This window comes from Artemia franciscana, chromosome 9 (assembly GCF_032884065.1).
Source record: "Artemia franciscana chromosome 9, ASM3288406v1, whole genome shotgun sequence".
NCBI lineage: Eukaryota > Metazoa > Arthropoda > Branchiopoda > Anostraca > Artemiidae > Artemia > Artemia franciscana.
Genome location: NC_088871.1, coordinates 24,794,585 through 24,818,020, shown reverse-complemented (window position 1 = coordinate 24,818,020; position 23,436 = coordinate 24,794,585). Strand labels below are relative to the sequence as shown.

At 35.7% G+C, this 23,436-nt stretch overlaps 1 protein-coding gene and 1 long non-coding RNA gene across 4 annotated transcripts in view; one reads left to right on the top strand and one right to left on the bottom strand.

The window, feature by feature from the left end:
- The window catches only part of LOC136031181 (uncharacterized), a 117,405-nt gene extending 100,135 nt beyond the window's left edge, over positions 1 to 17,270 (top strand). Inside the window, exons 5-7 of the mRNA XM_065710535.1 lie at positions 2,409 to 4,048; positions 10,577 to 10,700; positions 16,935 to 17,270. Coding sequence (XP_065566607.1) covers positions 2,409 to 4,048; positions 10,577 to 10,700 — 1,764 coding nt within the window. The 3' untranslated portion in view covers positions 16,935 to 17,270. The remainder of the gene's footprint in view (positions 1 to 2,408; positions 4,049 to 10,576; positions 10,701 to 16,934) is intronic.
- A 3,704-nt stretch (positions 17,271 to 20,974) lies between these two features.
- LOC136031182 (uncharacterized) overlaps positions 20,975 to 23,436 on the bottom strand; it is a 28,241-nt gene continuing 25,779 nt past the window's right edge. For all 3 annotated transcript variants that reach the window (XR_010618448.1, XR_010618447.1, XR_010618449.1), the window contains exon 3: positions 20,975 to 21,459. This is a non-coding gene — a long non-coding RNA (uncharacterized LOC136031182). The remainder of the gene's footprint in view (positions 21,460 to 23,436) is intronic.

Genomic DNA, 23,436 nt, shown 5'->3' with positions numbered 1-23,436 from the left:
GGAGGGGACAACCCATTTCATATACGGAGTAATTTCTGTTCGTTTTAAATTTTAATGTCGCTCCTTACTTTCAGTTTAAAAAACTAGTTTTTTTTATGTAATAACTAAAAAGAAGAGCTGCTTTGCATAGTTGTTGTAACAAACGAAGGAGATCTTGTCCACCTTATTGTTGTAGGATAGTTTTTATAACAAACGAACGAGGTCTCATAATAACAAAAAGGAAGAGCCACTTTTCATAGCTGTTATAACAAACGAAGGACGTTTTACAAACTTTGTTATAATAGTTGTTATAACAGACGAAGGAGATCTCATAATAACAAACGAAGGAGATCGTGTCCTCCTTATTGTTATTGGATAGTTGTCAAAACAAACGGATGATGTCTCATAATAACACAAGAAGAAGGTCTTGTCCTCGCAGAAGAGCTGCTTTGGATAGTTGTTATAACAAACGAAGGAGGTTTTATAGTGTTATTGCGAAAGTTGTTATGACAGACGAAGGAGGTCTCATAATAACAAAAAAGAAGGTTTTGTCCTCCTTGTTATTATTGGATAGTTTTTATAATAACAGGAGGTCTTATAATAACAAGCGAAGGAGGTGTTGTCCTCGCACAAGAGCTGCTTAGGATAGCTATTAAAATTCACCCAGGAGTGGCAGATTAAGTGACAAAATGAGGAAATGCATCCTTCCAATCATAAATCCAACGCCAAGGAATCCGCAGGGTGAAAGACAAAAAGAATATATCTAATTTGCTAGTTAGGCCAACTAAAACGCCTACCCTTGAACCTGCAATGTTAGCCTCTTGTAGGATGAAAGAAGCGCAGAGGAGGAAGACGAAAACATTAGATTGACTGCAACAAAGCTGACCTTCAATTGAAGGGGGATTTAGCCATTCCGGGGATAATAACGTCTTAAAATTCACGACGGAATCCCCAATGCCACCGAAAATAGAAAATGATCGTGAAAGAATTTTCAGAAAATTTTTGGATGCAAGGGAAGGCCAGGTATGGAAAAGGCCAAAGCTGCCAGTAGCAGAATTCGACAGAATTCCAAAAGCCGCCAACGCTTTAGCAGCACAACTTGTGTTTTGATAGCTTTTCTTTGACTAAAAAGTATTCTTATATGTAAAAGTGGCATTTTCAGACAAAAACTGCCAACTAAATTGAAAATTGCCAAGTAGCATTGCTAATTTGTTGTCCCACTTCTTGCAAGGCAAGGGAAGGCTTGCCGCTGTCGTCTCGAGCCAACTATAAGTAAAGGCCCATTCACAATGAAATTTGACCAATAACGAGGATCAGCACTGCTTAAATCAGCCAATCAGAATTGTTCAGACAAATGTGAAGCAATCAGAAAATTCTATGGAAACTCCATTTGCCTCAAATTAGAACTAGCTAAATCTTGTTTTAGTAAAATCTCATTACTGATCTTAAGCGATGGCTGGTCAAAAGACACAGAATATAATTGAACTTCTTATGATTAAAAAAGGGTTGTGTTTGAAAATTACAGGAAACTTTAGCATTTTTTAGTAGTATTAAAGATAATTGAAGTTATAAAACCGGAGTAACCCATCATAATACAAAAAAACAATAGAGAACGCAAAAAATCCTGATATAACAGAAGTATCTTGAATCGTATAATTTGTTACTACCTGAATTTTTTGGCTTCTATTATTCTATGTCTGATGTGTTTTATTTAAGGTTTTAGATATTTCTAGTTTGCTATTTTTAGCTTGTATTCTTCTTTTTGTTGCACTATTTTGGTTTTGTTCTCTTTTCGTTTGTTGGTTTTCATCAGAGAAGAAGAAGCCTTTTTTTATGCAGCCCCAGGCACTGTTTCTCTCATGTTCGCCCTTTTCGCATATCTAGCGCATTTGTTTTCTTTTGGCTTTTTCAAAGTTTTTTTTTCTTTGAAAATTTGCATCTTCTTTTTTAGTTGATTGTTGTGTTCTTGGTTTTCATCATCGAAGAAGACAGCCTTTCTTATGCAACCCCAGACACTGTTTCTCTCATTTTCGCCCTCTAGCGCATTTGTTTTCTTTGTTTTTTTTTCTTCTTTGAAAATTTGCATCTTCTTTTGTAATTGGTCGTTATGATATTATTACGGATAATTCTTGTAGATGTCAAATGTATTCAGATTTTTAGATTCTACATGAACATAAAAACAGTTGGTGGTAGATTCCATTGTGTTCCATGCTTTTGTTTCATTTGCATCGTAATTCATGATAGCCTCCCCCCCCCAAAAAAAAATACATTGAAAACGTAAGCTAAAACGATTATTTTTTTATTTCTATTTTTATTGTATTGTTACTGTTACTTAAAGTTAAATTTAGAGCGTTTTAAAGTTAAAACGCTATTTAGGAATCACCTGTGAAGTAACTGTAGAGTAGCATTGATTTTCTTTCTTATTTTAGAGTTACCAAGGGATTGATTGTGAACCACCTCCCTGTGTAAGAACAAAGAAGGTGAAACCAAAGGGAAAACTGCTATTTGAAGCTAGTGGGACTTCTAATCGTAAACCCAAAGTAGAATCAACTCCCCTGAGATATACACGTTCTTCATCAAAATTGAAAACACCCCCAGCCCTAGCAACAAAAAATTCGAGCCAACAAGATTTTGACTTGAATACTTTGAACGTTGCCAAAAGAAATATTTTGACGTCTTTATCTGTGTCGAATAACTCTGCATTTCCTACCGTTAAAATGGAGCCGATGCAATTTCTAGCCTGTCCAAATTGCTCACAAACATTTCTTAAAAATCATGAATTTCATAAACATTTCGAAAATTGTGCTGCTTCCAGTCCTGAAGCTCAGACTTTAGAAATAACTGTTTCTCGTGGACACAGTACAGATTTCCGATCCATTCAAACCCAGACATTAGATTACATCGATCTCGACACTGCTTTGACATTAGCTGACGCCAATCATGTTGAAGTTTGGGATAAAGACAAGCAATTTATGCAAGAGACATCTTCTGCAAAAGACACAAATAAAAGACAACGGCCACACCAATTTAAGATGTTTCATGGGTCCACATCGAAGTCGATCTTGGGTCTGTCCATAGAGAAGAGGCTTCATCTTGGGAACAAACTTCAACTATTAATTGACAATCGCAGAAAAGATGACGACGAGTTTGACTCTGAGATGCTGGCAGTTCTTCAGTCTCTGCCCGAAAAATCATTGTATCTTGCTCTCTGTTGCCCTATCTGCTTAAGAAGGTACAAATACAGGCTAAAATTCAGACGACATTTAATCCAAGGTTTAATAAATGGTTGTGTTCAACCGAAGACGGCCTTAGAAAAAGATTTGCCAGAAAATATTTTGTCACTGTTTCAAGGTGAGGAGTATTGTACTTCCTTGAAAGTGAAAAAACTGTCAAATAAATTAGCTCACATTATCCACAACATGATACAAAACGCTGAATCTGACTGCTCTGTGACATGGGCCTTAAAAAATATTGGTTCTCTCCCATCTGTGGAAGATATAGAAACTCTAATCCAGCGATCTGACAATACTGAAATACAGAGTTTTTTCAGTCAGTCGAAACTTCATGCATTTTCTCTTGAATTAATCTTAGAAAGGAACAAAATATCTCAGACTAGAAGAAAGAGGAAGACTATTCGTGATACGCTCCCAGCTCGACCTAAAAGTGCCCCAATAAGTTCATCCCAGAAGAGAAGGAAATCGGATAATATGCCCGACTTACTCAACCTTTCTAGGGAGGCACGTATTGATGATTTACTTGAGAAAGAATTAGGAGCCATAATTTTACAACAAAAATACCTCAATGAGCCGCCAATGCACTCGTATAGTCCTGATATGTATCCTGGTTTGCAACTGGAGCCAAGGCCACTTTCTGAGCCATGTTTGTACGAACAGAATAATGATGTTGTCATTGCAATGCTTGAGCCAATAAAAGTTGAGCCAAATGAGACTGTCGGGGATTCTGGGTATTTTTCGGGCAATAATTCAATTGGGAGTTTTGTTGATGCTGACCCTTCTTCTTTTGTACCAATTGACTATCCAATGCCCAGGCTACTGCCCTTTCAACCAATGTAAGTAGCTTACACTGCTTCACTCGTCTCTTTCTCACTTCCTCCTTCCCTCTCTTCCTCTTTCCCTCTACCTGTGCCTGCCAGTCTTTCCGCCATTCTAAATCTCTGTCTTTTCCTTTCTCTATCTCTCCCCTTCTTACCGCTCTCTGTCTCTTTCTCTCTTCCTCTGTGTTTTAGTCATTTTGCTATAACCCCATAATTTAGCTTTTTGTGTGTTAATGTAACTAGCTTGTCCTGTCTCTCCTCTAAAATCTCTTTCTCTCCAATTCTGTCAGTCGTTCGGTCTGGTTGTCTGTCAGTCTGTCTGTCCCGATTTTGCTACTTTAGGCACTTCCAGGTAAGCTAGGACGAGGAAATTTGGCAGGCGTACCAGGAACTAGACCAGATTAAATTAGAAGTTGTTGTTTCCCCGATTTGACCATATGGGGGTGGGGGTGGGGGGACGGTTAAATCGGAAAAATTGGAAAAAATGAGGTATATTTAACTTACGAACGGGAGATCGGATCTTAATGAAATTGGATTTTTGGAAGGACATTATGTCTCAAAGCTCTTATTTTAGATCCCGACTGGATCCGGGGACATTGGGGGGAGTTGGGGGAGGGGGAACCTAAAATCTTGGAAAACGATTAGAATGGAGGGATCGGGATGAAACTTGGTGGGAAAAATAAGCACAAGTCCTAGATACGTGATTGACTTAACTGGAACGGATCCGCTTACTTTGGGGGAATTGGGGGGGGGGCGGTAACTCTGAAAAATTAGAAAAAATCAGGTATTTATAACTTACGAAGGAATTATCGGATCTTAATGAAATTTGATGTTTGGAAGAATATCGTGTCTCAGAGCTCTTATTTTAAATCCTGACCAGATCCGGTGAGATTGGGAGGAGTTGATGGGCACTGCAAATCCTGGAAAACGCTTAAAGTCGAGAGATCAGGATGAGACTTGGTGGGAAGAACAAGCACAAGTCCTAGATACGTAACTGATATAACCGGACAGGATCCACTCTATTTGGTGGAGTTGGGGGGGATAATTCGGAAAAATTAGAAAAATGAGGTATTTGCAACTTACGAACGGGTGATCAGATCTTAATGAAATTTGATATTTAGAAAGATGTTGTGTTTTAGATCTTTCATTTTAAATTCCGACCAGATCCAGTGATATTTGGGGGAGTTGGAGGGGGAGACTGGAAATCTTGGAAACCGAAAATCTTGGAAAACGCTTAGAGTGGAGAGATCAGGATGAAACTTGATGGAAAGAATAGGCACAAGTTATAGATACGTGATTGACATAATTGGAACAGATCAGTTCTCTTTGGGGGAGTTTGGGGTTGTTAGTTTGAAAAATTAGAAAAACTGAGGTATTTTTAACTTGAGAACGGGTGACCGGATCTTAATGAAATTTGATATTTAGAAGGAACTCATTTCTCAAATCTCGACCAGATCTGTTGACACTGGGGGGAGCTGAAAGGGAAAACCGGTAATCCTGGAAAACGCTTATAAATGTCGTAGATACGTGATTGACGTAACCAGACTGGATCCGATCTCTTTGGGGGATTTAGGGGGTGGGGTTCAGTGCTTTGGTGAGTTTGGTGCTTCTGGACGTGCTAGGACGATGAAAATTGGTAGACGTGTCAGGGAGCTGCACAAATTGACTTGATAAAGCCGTTTTGCCCCGATTCGACCATCTGGAGGGCTGAAGGGAAAGGAAAAATTAGAAAAATTGAGGTATCTTTAACTTACGAGTGGGTGATCGGATCTTAATGAATTTTGATCAAACAGTTCGTGGTAACGATCTGTAGTAAGGAGCGACCCGGCTCAATAGTAACCAAAACTCAAAAAAATGGAATTTTGATGCCAATAGTTACATCAAAATGAATTGCATTTTAATTCTGATTTTAAATATATAAATTGCATCAAGATTTGTCTTACCCGTCAAAAGTTACGAGCCTGAGAAAATTTGCCTCATTTTAAAAAATAGGGGTAAATACCCCCTAAAAGTCATACGATCTTAACGAAAATCACACCATCAGATTCAGCGTATCAGAGAACCTTGTTGTAAAAGTTTCAAGCCCTTATCGACAAAAATGTGGAATTTCGCATTTTTTGCCAGAAGACAAATCACGGATGCGTGTTTATTTGTTTTTTTGTTTGTTTTTTTTTTTTCCCAGGGGTGATCGTATCGAATCATTGGTCCTAGAATGTCGCGAAAGGGCTCATTCTAACGGAAATTAAAAGTTCTAGTTCCCTTTTTAAGTGACCAAATAAAGTGGCGGGCACCTAGGCCCCCTCCCACGCTCATTTTTCCCCAAAGTCACCGGATCAAAGTTCTGAGATAGCCATCTTATTCACCATAGTCGAAAAACCTAATAACTATGTTTTTGGGGACGACTTACTCCCCCGCAGTCCCCGTGGGAGGGGCTGCAAGTTACAAACTCTGACTTGTGTTTACATATAGCAATGGTTACTGGGAAGTGTACAGACGTTTTCAGTTTTTTTTTGTTTGGGGGGAGAGTTGAGGGGGGGTTACGTGGGAGGATCTTTCCATGGAGGAACTTCTCATAGGGGGAAGAGACTTTCAATGGACGGGGCGCAGGATTTTCTAGCACTATTTAAAAAAAACAATGAAAAAATAAACATGAAAAGTTTTTTCTACTGAAAGTGAGGAGCAGCATTAATACTTAAAACGAACAGAAATTATTACGCATATGAGGGGTTTATCTCCTCGTAATACCTCGCTCTTTACGCTAAACTATTTTTAGTAATTTCAACTATTCATTCTACGGCCTTTGTGATTCAGGGGTCATTCTTCAGGAATTGGGACAAAATTTAAGCTTTAGTGTAAAGAGCGAGGTATCGACGAGGGGTGAGCCCCCTCATATATGCAATAAAACATACGAATATAGAAGTTCGCTACGTAAGTTAATTCGTAAGTTACGTATATTTTTTACTTATGAAAACGTTAGTAAAAAATTATAAGTTATAGTTGCCTTTTTATGTAATCAAAAAAATGGAGGGCAACTAGGCCTCCCCTCTCGTTCTTTTTTGCTCCTCTTCAACACCCCGCTCTTTGCGCTAAAGTTGGAATTGTGTCCCAGTTGTTTAAGAGCGACTCTTGAAACACGAGGCTCATTTAATTAGAACAATAAGAAGCTTAAAGAGCGTGGTGTTGGGGAGGAGTAACCCACCTCATATACGCAATAGGTTCTGTTCGTTTATGTTTTAATGTTGCTCCTTACTTTCAATTAAAAAAAAAAACTTTTGTCTATTTAATTTCTGATCGTTTTTAAAATAATGCCAGGAAATATGGCTTCACATTCACAGAGAAATCCTTCCTCCCCACGGATATATTCTCTAGACTATTCAATCCTTGTGAAAGTTTAACTTGGGCAATTAAGCTTAACATCTCTACGCGTAAAATTGAGTCAGCAAAGAGAGAGCAAGACATTAGAAGAATGGTATTTCGGCAAAGTCACCCCTGTGGAAAATCTTTTCTGAAAAATTACTCCTTAGAAATTACCCTACCAATGAAAAATTTTCCCCATAGAGAATCCCCTCAACATAAAATTCGTCCCCCCCCCCGAAAAATGTATGCATACTTCCCAGTAACAAATATTATACGTAAAAAGAGGCAAATTTCATAAATTAAAGATCTTTCTCTAGGGGTTGTGGAGGGTTATTCGGCTTTTCAACTATGCCGAAAAAAATGAACTATCTAAAAATTTTGATGATACTATTTTGTGAAAAACGGGGCATGGGAGGGAGTCTAGTTGCCCTCAATGTTTATGGTCTCTTAAAAAGGACACTCTGATATGCTGAATCTGGTGGTGGGATTTTCATTAAGATTGTATTACTTTTTGGGGATGTTTCCCCCATTTTTTGAAAGTTATGCAAATTTCTTCAGGATTGTAGCCTTAGATTAATAATACTAAATTCAATGCAACTTATATGTTTGAAATCAGGATAAAAAAGCCAATCCGTTTGATATATCTATTGAATATCAAAATTCCGTTTTTTAGAGTTTTGGTTACTATAGTATATACCGGGTTTGGTAGTGCCCGGGGAAAAATTAATTACAGTGCCCCCTCCTGACTAAAAGATTAGCAAAAAAAGCCAAATCAAAGTGAAAAGTTCGATCAAAGTTGACAACCCCCAGCTGCGGTGCCTAGAGTAGCTGACTCGATTGTCCCTCCCCCTTTGAACGGATCTGCGCTAATCCAATCTACAGAATATGAACTCTGGTACATCTTCCTGAAATTATTATGGCTAGTCAAACCGGTCAGTGATTGCAAGTCTTACAATTTGAACCATAAGCATAGGCTAAGGTACGCCGTAATCTGTTTTGACAAGCCACATTCCAAATGAATGAAGGCATAACCATTTTAAGGTAAAAAACCATAAACAGACTATTTATGTGGAAGATTTAAGAAATAACAGGAAAGATCGTAAAGATCTAGAAACTTACGGGGGGTGGGAGGTGGTACGTGCCAAAGGCTCCCTTTTGTGTATGTAGCTTATTTTTACCCCTGGAGGCCCAGAGAAAGTTCCAAATACCCTTATCTACTTAAATTAAGACACCATAACTATATTTTTTGAGACAGTTCATGGTAACGAACTGTAAGTAAGAAGTGAAGCGGCTCGATAGTAACCGAAACTCTAAAAAACAGAATCCGGCTGACAATAAATCCTGCAAAAGAATCGATTTCGATGCTCATTCAAAGTATGTAAAATTCATCAACATTAGTGTTACCCATCAAAAGCTATGAGCCTAAGAAAATTTTCATAATTTTAGAAAAAAGGGAATACCCCCCGCCAAAAAAAAAATTATCAAGTGATCTTAATGAAAATGCCACCATTAAATTCAGGACTCCAGAGAACCCGACTTTCATGCTCATTTTTACAAACATGTGGACTTATATTTTCTACCCGAAGAAAGATGACGGATGCGTGTTTATTTGTTTGTTTGTTTTCCTCATAGATGATCGTATCGAACCAGCGATCGCAAAATATCAGGAGAGGGCTCATTTGATCAAAAATAAAAAGTTCTAGTGCCCTTTTTAAGTGACCAAATATACTGTTTTTCAGCATAGTCAAAAAATCTAATGACTATATCTTTGACAATTTGACTCCCCTCCCTCCAGAGTACCCGGAGAAAAGGCTGCAAGCTATGATCTTTGCCCATTGCTTCCATATAGTAACGGTTATTGGAAGAGTATGCAGACGTTTTTCAGGTGTGATTTTTCTGGTGGAGGCAGAGGGAGGTTAAGCGGGAAGATCTTTCAATGGAGGAATTTTTCCGTTGGGAAAGTAAGTCTGAGAGTAAGGAGCAACATTAAGACTTGAAACGAACAGAAATTACTACGTGTATGAGGGTGTTCGCCCTCTCCTTAATACTTCCCTCTTTGCGCTAAAGCTTTTTTTATAACCTTTAAAAGAGCTTGTTATTCTAATTAAACGGCCGTTGTGTTGTGATTCAGGAGTCATTCTTAAATAACTGGAACAAAAAACAAAACTTTAGTATAAAGAGCGCGGTATTATTCATTCAAACTTAAAACGAACAGAAATTGCTATGTTTATGAGGGTGGTCGTCCTCTCTTTAATACCTCCCTCTGTACGTTAAGGCTTTTTTTTATAACTTTTAAAAGAGCTTATTTTTCTAATTAAACGGCCTTAGTGATTCAGGAGTCATTCTTAGATAACTGGAAAAAAAAAAAAAAACTTTAGCGTAAAGAGCGTGATATTAAGGAGAGGTTGACCCTCCTCGTATACGTACTAATTTCTGTTCGTTTTAATTTCTAATGTTGCTCGTTATTTTCAGTTGAAAGACTGAATTTCTTTTGAAATTTCTGTGAGCTTAAAATAAAACTAGAAATTTCCTTCAGAAAGAATTTTTTATGCTAATATTTTAATAGAGATAGTTTTTGGCTCACATTTCTGTACTTATTTTAGATTTCTGTGTAGGTAATTCAGTGTGTTTTCAAAGTAAGCAAATCGCTAACAAAATTAAAACTACAAATAAAAAAATAACTAATCTAGAAAAAAAATCTCAGTGACATAGACTTTTCCTTCTTTCCAAGAATTTATTTATAATATAATTTTTTATCTATGCGTCTATAATTTATCTATAATTTACCTTTTTATCTATATACAGACCAACTCGAGCACATTTATCATTCCTTTATTTCATACCAATAAACATTTTCTCCTAGCATTTCAACTGAAGAAGATGAAAATAGAAAAATAAAACAAATAAAACAAAAACAATAAAAAAAAATAAAACAAAAAATAAAACAAATAAAAAAATATCTAATCTAGAAACAGAATCTCAATGACATAGACTTTTCCTTCTTTCCAAGAATTTATTTATAACATAATTTTTTATCTATGTATCTATAATTTACCTAATAACACAGACCAAGTGTAATAATATAATACAGAACGTAATAATATAAACTGTAATGTATAATATTACAGACCAACTCGAGCACATTTATCATTCCTTTATTTCATACCAATAAACCTTTTCTCCTAGCATTTCAACTGAAGAAGATGAATCCCTACAAACAGCGTATGATAGTCCACCGGTCTTAGAATGTCCTGGTGAACTTACAGATGCTCATTATGGTTCATGGTCTACTGATAGTCTTTTTAATTAGGTAAGATTTAACCCTTTCCTGTTGGATATACCCCTGGGTTTTGAGTAATTTGTTTTTCAATTTTCCTGCTAATATCAGCATTCCATATGCTCTTTCAGTTCCGAAATTGTAGTAGCAGCCTGCTAATTTTGGGATTCAGGGCATCTATTCTGGGTAGGAAGTTGTTAATTCCTGCTCCCCAGAAAAAAATAAATAAATAAAAAATAGACTATAAAATTATCGAAATAGACATAAAATCATGAAATAGAGATGGTATCTCTTGAATACAAGGTAGAATAACCTATGGATAATGTTTACCAAAAATAAAATATTTGACTCTTATCACTATATATTTTTGTTTCTTCTTTTTGGGGTGGGCGTAAACACAAAATTTCGAATGATTCTTTTTTCTGCTAACCAAAAAATTTTTAAAGTTTTAGAGGATTTAAATTTTTCGAGCATAAAGGGCGAAAACTGATTATAAGATTTTTCAAAGAGTGAAAATCAAAGTATTGAGAGGAGTATTTTATCTCCAAGCGCAAAGAAAGCTAAAAAATGAATTTTTGTCCCTGCTACCCAGGAAAAATTCAATTTTCTTAAGATTGAAATTGAAATCTTGGGGTGCTCAAGCTTTCAAGTGTTCATATTTTTTTTAATTTTTTTAAATTTTTATGAAATTTTCTTAAGAATGGGGATTTGAAGACTGATTTCAAGATAAACCCAAAAATAAATTTTGAGATATTAAAAAGAACTTGCTGTTTATGTCCAAATATACAAAAAGGTAAAAGTTATTTTTTGCCCTGCAATCCAAAATAATTTAACTTTAATCTGACTAAAATTGAAAGGGTCGAGTGATTATAACAAAAGAAACTCGCAATTATTTCAGGGTTGTCACCACGGTCAGTTCCTAAAGTGCTACAATTGCCCAAATTTGCATGCTACACAGCGATTTTCTGAGCGTCAGTAAAAAGAAATTGACCATAATAATGCTAAAGGGCACTTCCATTCTATAGGTGGCAACATTGCATGACACTATTTGCAGATATAGGAACTAATCAAGTGAAGTAGACATTCAAAATCCATTTTAAGTGTCGCTCTTATCTGTATTGTGTTGCGAGAGCAACACTTTTTGGTTTTGTCGTGGATTTTTTATTTTTTATAGTGTTCCTTGCACCCGATTCCAGCTTATTCCTAGAAAGTGGTAAGGGTCTAACCTCTGCAGTTTTTACAGAAAGTGTGGACCTTAAGCTGGATTGATGGAAATGACTTTGCATTTTGAAAAGCTTCGTAAAACTCTTGCCTGGGGCCAAAAAGGATGGTTTTTGCTTGTCCTTGAGCCAGAGCCTAAAAGATGTGAAATGAAGTGGAGTTTTATAGCCTGTGTCAGAGAGAACTATCTGAAGTTATGCAGTCAAGCTTTCTTTTCATAAAACCATGTTCCTGCTTTAGAGTGGAAAGCTTCGTTATAGCAGGCAGGCAGGCAGGCAGGCACCAGTTTAAAATTGAAGATGAACTAACATCTATAAGTGTTAAATATATGCGGCAATTAGCCGACCCCACAGCCAATGTATCTTCTTTGAGTGACAAATAGAAAAATTTACAGAAATAAAAAGTAGTATTTTCCCACGGGTCCGAAAGTGCTGCTACCTATTGTTTCTACCCATTTCTGTTTAATTTCAGCAGAGTTTATCATTTGTTTTTTTTTGCACTTGGGATTGCGGTAGAGAAATGGTATCAGATGTGCCTCTTAAACTTTAAAAGTTCTCTTCTTGCTAAGGAAATTAGAGTTTATTCTTTGCTCCTTTCTAAGTGATGACATTAAAAACTTGGCCTACGGCAAAAAAGTCAACTTTTGAACTAAGACAGATAGATTTTTTTCTTTGACGGCAGTTGATAGCTCTTGATGAGCTGATCAAAGCATATGTCATTCATTTTTTGGTAGAAAAATTCCCTTATGGGATATACCAGATTGAAAGTTTAAAGGGGTTGATAACTTCAGTAGCAAGGTACACACTGAAGCCAAAAATAGACCGATACCAATTGTGAGACATTTAGGGGAGTTTTAAGCAACAGTCAGATGTTAGCTTATAACCATATTCAGCAACAAGGGGTTTGCAACTTTTGCAAGTTGGTGTGCCTAGTATTTATTTTAAAATCCTTACAGATTAACAACTTCAGCGTTTAATCGAAGCGAGGAAACAAAACCAAAGTGTTGCTCTCGCAACACTTTGCTTGACGAAGCCGAACAAACATTGTTGCAACACCTCACGTTGCCAATGCAACGTAGATCTAGTTTAATTTATCAATGATTTGATAATCAGCCTTTTCTCATGGATGTAATACATTAGTTATTTTTTTCTCATATTTCTAAAATGTAGAGATACTGCAAGACAGATTGAAATATAGCTTATATATATGATATATGAGTATATTTTATTTTAATCTTCTAAAAGGGATATCTTAAGATAAATCTATATACGGGGTGACCCAAAAAGATTCGTACCTATATTTTATTCGATCAAAAATCAATTTTTTAACAAATATCCTTTCTGTTGCAGGGCATAAAAGGTGAACCTTTGGATGATTGTTTGCAGCTATAGTTGCCCAAAACATGTCTTGGACCAACCAGCAGAAGATATTCTCCCTGGAGACCTATTTTGTGACAAAATCATACCAGAGTGTACAAATTCAGTTTCGAAAACTTTTCAATTGTCGCAACTTATTTTGCGACCTATTTTGGACGAATTTTTCCAAAATAGTTAAATAGTTGTGGGCTTATGTTCTAAAGCCACAGGGGGAACTTATTCAGGCTGGAAAAAGAGGAAAATATTGCTGCAGTGAGGGACTCAGTAGGATGCAACCCTAGGAAATCAGTGCATAGTTGCAGCCAAGAACTCAGAATGACAAAGGAGTGCAAGGACATGCAAGGAATGCAAGGAGAGAAGAAGAAATTGCTGCAGTAAGGGACTCAGTAGAACGCAGCCCTAGAAAATCAGTACGTAGACACAGCCAAGAACTCGGAATGACAAGGGAGTCACTGTGGCGTGTTCTCACGTTTAATTGGACAGTGTAGTCCCTCACTACAGCAATGTTTTCTTCTTTCCTTGCACTCTCTTTCCTGCACTGAATTTCGTAACCCAAGTAACAATCGTGATTTTGGTGGAAAGATGCAACAATGGAAGTTTTCGAAACTGCATTTGTACACTCTGGTATGATTTTGTCGCAAAATAGATCTCCAGGGAGAACATCTTCTCCTGATTGGTCCAAGACATTTTTGGGGTAACTATAGCTGCAAACGATCATCCAAAGGTTCACCTTTCATGTCCTGCAACAGAAAGGATATTTGTAAAAAAAATGGATTTTTTATCAAATAAAATATGGGTACGGATCTTTTTGGGTCACCCTATACATATATATATATATATATATATATATATATATATATATATATATATATATATATATATATATATATATATATATATATATATATATATATATATATATATATATATATATATATCAGTAAGTCAAAACATTAAGAAAAATCTTTCTAAACCGTGGAGGTACTGCTAGATATGTTTTTTTTGTAGCTTATGTATAATGTATCAATATATCGATATTTTTGTCTTAATCTTTCAATAAGGTAGATATATCACAAGCTTAATTGATATACATCTTAGCTATAACGTATCGACATGCCAACACATTTTTTATATTTTTAAATGACGGAAATATCGCAATGTAAACCAATATATAGCTTCAGGTCCTTCAGTATATTACTTTAAGTTTTCATCATCAGTCTAGATCAGTTGTAACCTAGGTTGAGGTCTTTAAAGGCCACTGCAATGATTGAATAGTCCTCCTATAGTCCTCTCCGTAGGTCATCCTATGTGGAGGACGAAACATGCCTTGAAAAAAAACTAGGTCCAGGCACGGGCGAAATAATATTAATGAACCAGCACCAACTGCCCAAACTGCCCAAAAGCAGCACCAACTGCTGCTTTGGACATCACCAACTGCCCAAAGAGTTTTGAACCAGCTATTAAAAGCTTTTGCTAAAATTGCTAATAAACTTTTCTACAAAAAAGCTTCTAAATGCTTTCCAAGCCTCATTTCCCCAGCTAGCTAGGCTAAGAAATGTGATTCTTGAATTCCCAATTACCCTTCTTGCTACTACATGCCTATCCCTTAAAATAATTTGGATATACCAGTGTCTTTAGAACAGGGATGAAATATTGGCTTTGATAATTCAAAAACGGTATGTCACACGACACGCAATCTACTGGAGGGTGCAAAGACTGAAAATGTGGTATCCCTTTTTGTTTAAATTAAACTTGATTAGATCAACACAGTAAACAAAACATCGGACAGACGAAAAGGTAGAGCTCAATGTGCCTTCTTTAACCCCAGAATGAAAAAAAAAAAAGAAAAACTTTACGCATGCTGACCAGGGGTCTATGTAGCTTACGTATTGATCCCTGGATTCTCTGAATTCAACCGGGACTGCAATGTGTAGCTGGGGGGTAAATCAACCGACACTTCCCGTTTTCACTCCGTTTTCTTCAGGTACCAATTTGGATCTGGGTCGACTCAGACTGAGCTTACAGGGTCCACCGCTAACCCTTCTCTAAACTAACTAATCAGCAACACCAGGACTCGAACCTTACGGGCATAAAATTTCAAGTCTTGCGTGTCAACCACTCGCGTAGGACGGCTCAAGAAAAACAAACAAAGAAAGAATAAAAATGTAACCCACTACTGAGCTGAATGAATTATCTCCTTTAAATCCTTTCTAAGGGAGAGGGGCGATGGTGAGTCACTTACTGATGGTGATTTACTTTCTGATGATGATTCACTTTCTGAAGGTGATTCATTTTCTGATGGTGATTTACTAGTTCAGATAACTTGTATTTATTTGCAATTAGTAAGTCGATACTTTGTATTTGATCTCGGTCTCTCAATCTTAAAAAATAGGAAAAAAAATTGTCCATAGCTTTAGATAAATGACATTGTTGATTTTTAATAAAAAGTTTTACTTCATTTAAAAAATTGTTTTTTTTCTCTAAGATATTAATCGATTTTTTTCTAAATCAAGAATTTACATTCAGAGGAGCATTTTCCAGGGACAGTGGTAAGCCCTTTTCGTCCCTCTTCCAATTAATTGTTCTGTCACCTGCAAACGATATTTCTAATTAATATATTGAAGGCATGCAATTCGATAATTTTTTACACAAATGAATAGAAGCCTTTGTACAAAACACTATTGATAAACTCTTACGTAAGGAAATTTTTCTTTAACATCCAGTATGCAAAAAAAAAAAAATCTAAGAAAAAAAAAAATCAATTTTTTAACTATATCTGTGGGTGAGAAAAGTAGACGAAACCCAATTTGAAAACAAGGATTTTGGACCAGTTGATATAACTTATTTTGTTGGAGCAGATGGGCTTAAAATATAAATTTTCCAAGAAAACTAAAAAGCACCTTCTGAATCGCCACATCCAAGATTCCAAAGTAGCTAAATGGGTTTACACTATCTTGTCCATTATTGTCCAAAGGATCACCCTATCTTGTCCATTATTATTTTTTTTTGGTTGTTGTGGCCAATTTATTTTGCACTGATTGGATGATCTTGCCAGAATTTATTAGAGCTTAGCTAAAGGAGCTGAATAATTGCCTGAAAACTAAAAGCCGACACTTAATTTCCTACAAATCTTAGAAAAACGATTTAACTTCTAGCGTTCTGTCCTGGGGGTAGAGATATTCTATTTTAAAACACATCATCAGAAAGTGTAATTTTTTCAATTAGATTGGACACAATTTTATTTTTAAAGTTCTGGAAAGGACAATAGCTAGAAATACCAGCTAGGAAATCGCTAAAATAAGCTAAAAGGAACTAGCATTCGAGAAATTTGGCCGCTTTGGGGGTTTCCTGTGGTGTCACGTGTTTTGATCTACAAACTATCCGACAGTAGAGACGTAAAACGTTTCTGTCTTTTCACTCAAATTTCACAGCCAAACCAGCTCTTGATGATTTCTGGACAGCTCTCGATGATAACTAGTCCCCATAGAGAATTCAATAATGGGTCCTTTGTCTTTGTAACGGTCAGTCAACGTTGAGACTCGCAATATGATTCAAGGTACTGGATCGCCTTAACTAAGGTTGACTGTTAGTTGGATCGTTTATACCATTTGAAATGTACCATATTTGAAATTTGTCAACGATTAATATTAATTAATCTCCTTTTTTCCAGGTATCCTTTATGAAGATGAAAGGTAGATAGAATACATCAGTTGTGTTTAGATTTCTTTAGCAACGGCAATTTCAGAGGCAATATTCCAAGGATAAAAGGAAGTTCTTCTTGAGGGATCATGGAAAAGGACTGCTTCAACATTTACAACAAATTTATGCCATGATACACCTCCCATCCCATTCCCTAGGTTTTGTATTGATACTTGTGTGGTTCTATTATGTGTGTGATGTCTTCAGATAGTCTTTCATTTTTACAAAAGGCTGTTGGTGATGCTAGTTAAGTTCAAATAACTTGTATGTGTTTTTTTTTCATTAAAGTTTGTTTTTCTTTAGCTTATTTGGTGGCTTAATGGCTTTTAGATAAAGAAAACATTAAATAGAACACTTGCCCTGTATACATTGAACTCATTTTTGGTTTATATTTACTCATAAAAGCCCATGGTGGAGTTTATCAATATTTTTAAGGGTTGGTGAGATGGGGTATGAGGAATCCCACTGAAAGTTCTAATCATTTATGTTGTTTTTTTATTACTTTTTGCGGGTTAAAAGGTAGTAAAATTAACAAAAAGACATGTCTAACCTAGAATGAGATATCATTAAAAAAAGTCAAACTCTTCTCTATGCTCAAAATTTTATATTAAATTCATCAAACAGAAATGGAGTCAGAATGGAGAACGGCTATAAGACCCGGAAATAAACTCATTTAGTAAGATTACTTGTCAGTGATTTCTTTTCGGTTCCAATCCTGTGAAAGATGTTCCCCTTTCTGATAGTCCCTTTCTAATCAGTCATGGAAATTCCAACGACTGTTTCGACGAAAAAGTAGAGGCACTTACAGTAAAATTTAAAAAGCATTAAAATCAGTCAAGCGTTTGAAACTACAAACGGAAAGCTATATCATGAGTCCAAGTTCGTCTAAACGGGTAGATGGCGTAAGGAAAATGGATGAAGTCTCATGTTAATGAGCGTTTTCATGGTCTGCTGCATCAAAAGCGCAATAGCCATCTATGTGACTGTAGATAGTCATAAATGTAGATGACGCTGATACCTGTCGAAGTGAATGAACTCGTAAATCGCCGATTTTTCGTTCATCGTTCATCACAGACATGAATACTGCACTAAACAAAGCCAAAAGGGTCAAGTCTTTGATTACTTAAATTGTCACGGAAAGAAACTAGGAGCACTAATAAGCTAAACTAGGCATGGGTGCGAAGCAGCTATTCAACGCTTGCTATGCCATTTGAACGGAATGTTGAACTATGTGTTCGGAATTTTTGCACAACTATTTTTGGCTATTCTATAGTTCTCATCAGTTGCTCATGCACTACAAAAGGATCCAAACTTATCGCACATGCCGGCAGGCTAGTCACTGAAAGTTTCATGTACAAAGAGGCAGAATAAGATACCATTGTTTTTTATTTATTTTTCCTCGTGTACTTTTGTTAAACCTTTTAAAGGACAATATTGAAGAAAAAGAAGCTACAAACTTATTACTTGTATAGTTTTGATTCATAAGCCTGTATTCAATACGAGTCACAAGTAAGAAAACTCAAGCCGTACGTTCCTGATCATGTGGAAGTATTCGATATACCAATTTCTATTTCTTCTTACAAAGAGAGACTTTATTAACTTTCAAAGCTAAAATCTTGTAAACACTTGGAACACTCGAAAACTCATCCACAGGCATTTTAAACAAATGAAGAAATTAAAAATACTAAAGACAAAAATATTAAAAATGTATTCGATGACTTTGTAGCATACATAAATTCAAAGACCATTCTCTCAACCGCTACAGTAAGACGTTTACTCAGGCCCAAAGTTCCAAACTAACCTTCAGATAAAACTTCATAGGACGCAACAGCCTAGCCGACAGAACCGGCATTATAGCTATTTTTTGTAACAAGTTTCTAGCCTATTTACCATAAAATAACAAGTGAGATTTCTAGCGTGCTCTTACAACGGCAGAATTTAAATTGAGAGTAACAATGCTATAAACGTTAACGTGATGTGATTAAAATTTCTAAGGATATAAGAAAAGTTAACGATGTTACTTTGAATTTTCCAGTTGAATGAGTCCCCTCCAAAGCTTCCAAGACTATCCCCATTTTACAATTTTCCTATAACATTGTTTTATTACAGTTCTTTTCAATTGTAAAAATGCCCCAGGCTGTTCTTAAGTACTGGCAGATTCGTTTCAAAATTTAGAAGAATTACCACTTCGTAAGTTATGAAAGTTTCTTTGTTGAAATTCGAACCAAGATTTAAAGCTGGTCGTTGGTGAGCAACAGACATCACGATTGATTCCAGGGATCAAATCATAGCTGATAGATTATCATTTAAATTCAGCGCTTGGGAAAATTTTTATTTGCTATAATCATTTTCAAGCACCGTTCTTTTGGATAATTTGTAACTTCATATCTTTCTGTGTCCAATTACGTACGTTTTGGTCTTCACATGAGCACTTACTTTTCGCAACTTCCATAATAAAAGACATTTGCGATTTGCTTTGCAATCTATGACTTTTTGAAAAGAAAATGAGCTCATTATACAGCCCTAGAAGTCCTAGTCCAAGGCACTGGAAACTGAAAAGTGTAAATTCGAAAACCACCAGTACAAGGAAAATTCAAAACAATCGGAATATTAAATGACTTGTTCAATTGACTTGCCTGCATTGATTTGGATCAAACCTACTATTTTGTAATAGTAAGGAGATTCTACTACTTCAAACTTTTTATTCCCCATGAGTTAGTGAGGGCTTGATCGAGTTAGTAATGGTGGCAGCGGTCAAACTTTTCTTTTATATTCTACTGATACAAAAAGCATAAACTATCGGTTCTGTAAATACAAATAGGGGCATATTTATAAAAGAAACGTCTATCGCTGAGCTCCAATTTAAACTGGGGAATTCGAGCATATGAAGAGTAATTTAGCCAGCCAACTTTCCGGGTATACACGAATTTTGGATAGCGATCATTTCCATTCAATTTTTTTTATTCCTAAATTCATAACACCAGGCATAATTAAATATCCGATTTGCCACAAGTCTTTTGACGAGGTTTTTAGACTTTTAAGAGTAACTTTTTAATAATCTACTTTTGGAAGAGTTAACAGAGAAACTTTTAAGAGCAACTTCCTCAGGAAGATCGTTCCAGATCGAAGTACAACGTTGGATTTAGCTGCTCTTTGAGTACTCTGTAGAGGGAGGTAAATCTAGAGAAGGGAGTACTTGCAGAAGACAGCCATTGACACGGCACCCAGCCTCTCACTAACAGACTCGAGAGTCGTGAGGAACGGCTAAACCTGCCTTATTTTGAACTTTTAGGAGTGGTGCCAGTAACGTTTTCGGGGCACCAGCATACATCGGGTATCCTCAGTCGCCAATATATGTGGAATACCTTTTGATTCGTCACGCTCTGTTTTCATTCATATATTTGAAGCTAACAAATTTTGGTAATAATAAACCCATTAACCAATGATGAGCCTCCACTTGGCTCAAACTTCTTACAAAGTATGATCAAATTTTGAAATATAGGCTGCTATTTTTTTCTATTGCTTCAAGTATTTACGTCACCTCTGCCATTGAACCAAAACCTTATAAACCTAACTGGCGTGAATACACCTGGGAAGCCCTGTCGATGGTTTTAACCGTAAAGAAACGGTTATGAGTTTTGTCAAGACAGAATAAGGTTGGAAACCTTAGCATCTTGTTGATGTCACCTATTACATTCTACGGTGAATGTAACTTGCCGGTTTCTCTTTTCACCCCACAACTTAATTATTATCCACAGGCCTGTTCAGAGTAGTTCCCTGAGTGAGACGTTTTCCCTATATGTGCAAAGAATAAAAAAGGATTTAAATTCGTTATTCAATACATCTCTAACAACATTCACCAGTTTATATCAATCGACCTTTACACTAAAGGTTTAAGAACATGTTTTTAGGGTAACAAAAATAAACCGAATTTTCGTTTTATTTCCCGTACACCTTGAAATTTATTAAAACAAGCAACGATACTGTCTGGGAAAAAGCAGAATCAAAACAAAAATTAATAAATATATAATCTAAGTTTACTTGAATAAAGGGAAGGCCAAACAATTTAAATGATAACACAAATTATAAGGACTGAAAAAATATACAAAAAAGTACAGGTCACAGATAATTCACACTAGTAGTAGTGACGGCTTCTATACCTTGGGATATTTCGTTTTTGGCTGAGAGGTTTTTTTCAGAAGAACCGAAAAATTTTGCTTTCAATCAAGCAAACCAGCTGGACTCTAAATAGGGACGTTGCTTGGCCATTTTTCTTGATGAAAATTTACCCTTTTCTCTCAGAGCTAAGCTTAAACACTCAAATTCTTTTGCTTATCCATTGAGTCCTATCTATTCCTCAATATCTGCAAATGGCCAAGAGGGCGAGGGCTTACGGAACTTAATTTCGTCTTTTCTGTTTTGAAAAGAATTTCGTCTATCAATAGTGTTTTGATTAACGACTCTTACTTCTTTTCTTCAATGAAAATTCTTCAATGCTAGAAAAAGTCAAATGGGGAGTAAAGGCTGCTATAGAAACTTAATTTGTTATACATCTGTGTCAGATGTCAATCTGCCACGACAAGCTTGTTAGTTTAAATAATCTGGGGTCTAGTCTAGCTTGCTTCATACAAATCTTTATGTTTCTCTTCTGCAACTATAACACAAGAAATTTAGATACAAATATGGACTTAACTTCACTTACAGAGGGATGGCTTTATTAAAATACAGTATTCATGAAGGAAGGGAATTTTCATTTTTAATATTGTAAATATTTTAAGAAGCAGAATACTCAGCTCACTTGCTAATTAAAATGATACTTCTCAAACTGGGCTTTACAACACCAAAAGTATAAGCATGCATGAGGGCGTTGGGAAGGGGGAGACTCTTGAGGCACAGTGCACATTTTATACATATCTTTGTCTGCATATATCCTACATTAGCAATATAAAATAATTTGCTCGTCCCACTCCTATCAGCATATTCTTGTGTATATGCCTGCCACCGTGTGATACACAACAATTGCTGTATGTATTGTTACAAGAGAAAATTTTAGTTTTTAGTCAAAACTTCCAATTTAACATGGTATATGCTACATCTCCCCCCCCCCTCTTCACTGCAAAAGATCATTCTAGAATATTTCTGGAGAGACAGCTGAACCCTTCTTTTAAAAAGATACTTTTAAAAAGATACTTTTAAAAATATACTTCTTTTAAAAAGATACTTGGTTTCAAAATCTCATCTATAGAGGTTTAAGCAATGAAAAAAGGAAAAGGTTATTCCAACTGGATAATTCTAAAATTTTGAACCTATTACATTTAAACAGTTTATTCGTTATTTCTTAGTTTTGGCACGGTAACTAAACATCTACCATAGATCAATATTGATAAAACATGCCGTTTTTGCTTCAAACTTTTCATTCTTGACAAATTTATTTTTTTTACATTGGCTTTAAAGGCCTGAAGATATAAAACTAAATTCGTTCTGCAAGGGAGCAATAATTAGTTTCTTGTATATTCTTATCTATAAATAACCTATATATATTAGCTTTAACGAATGATATGATACCCATTTTCCATGATACATTACAAAGGATTGGAAATTTAGTTATTCTTTTCCAAAATCCAAAAACAAATAAAACTTGGGAGTTTTGATAGTTATATAATCATGTTTTTTAATGTATCATGAAAAATTCTCGCGATGCCGTAAAATGTCGTATGCTTACAAACTAATGCTATGTAGCATAGCACCTTTAGCCGCAGCAGAACTGTAGATCAGAGTGGCCTTAACGTTTCAATTGGTTTCGGAATCCTGGTTTCAATTGCTGGTAACCATATTCAAAAAGTTTTAGTTCGTTTTCATTCCGAAGTAAAAGCTAAATTGTCATCCAAATAGTTGCTGAAGATGCTTGAAGATGAAAAATAAGGCTCTCCAAAATGATTTGCTTTGCTCATCTAAAACGCTGTCTTTCAGGCTTTTCAGCTTAATAATAAAAGAGGTATTACGAATTACTAGAGGTAATTTACTTAGAGGTATTAAAAAAGAGGTATAATAAACAAGGTATTAGGTATTACTAGAGGTAATGTTACTTAGAGGTATTTTTTATTTATAAATACAGTAGGTTTTCCTTCTTTTTATTGTCGTATTTCGGCACAAAGAGCCCTTAGTGGATTTTAAACGGATGTGTTTTCAAACTATTCATTTAGATGCAAATTGTAAAAAAAAAAATTATCTAGAAATCGAGAGCCTGTATCTTTTTTTGGAATAACACATTTCTTAATGAGCTTGCAAAATTGACTCAATCAAGTTTCTTGTGATGAAGCCTCGAAAAATTAATTAAGCTTAAAGTTTTTTGCGCTTGAAAAGTTTATTGTCATTAATATCATCCATTAAAAGAGGATTTGAACTTGGTCTTCCTTTACCTTTTATGGTACAACATAGTTTTGTCGTTTACCATTACTTGAACAGTCAATTGT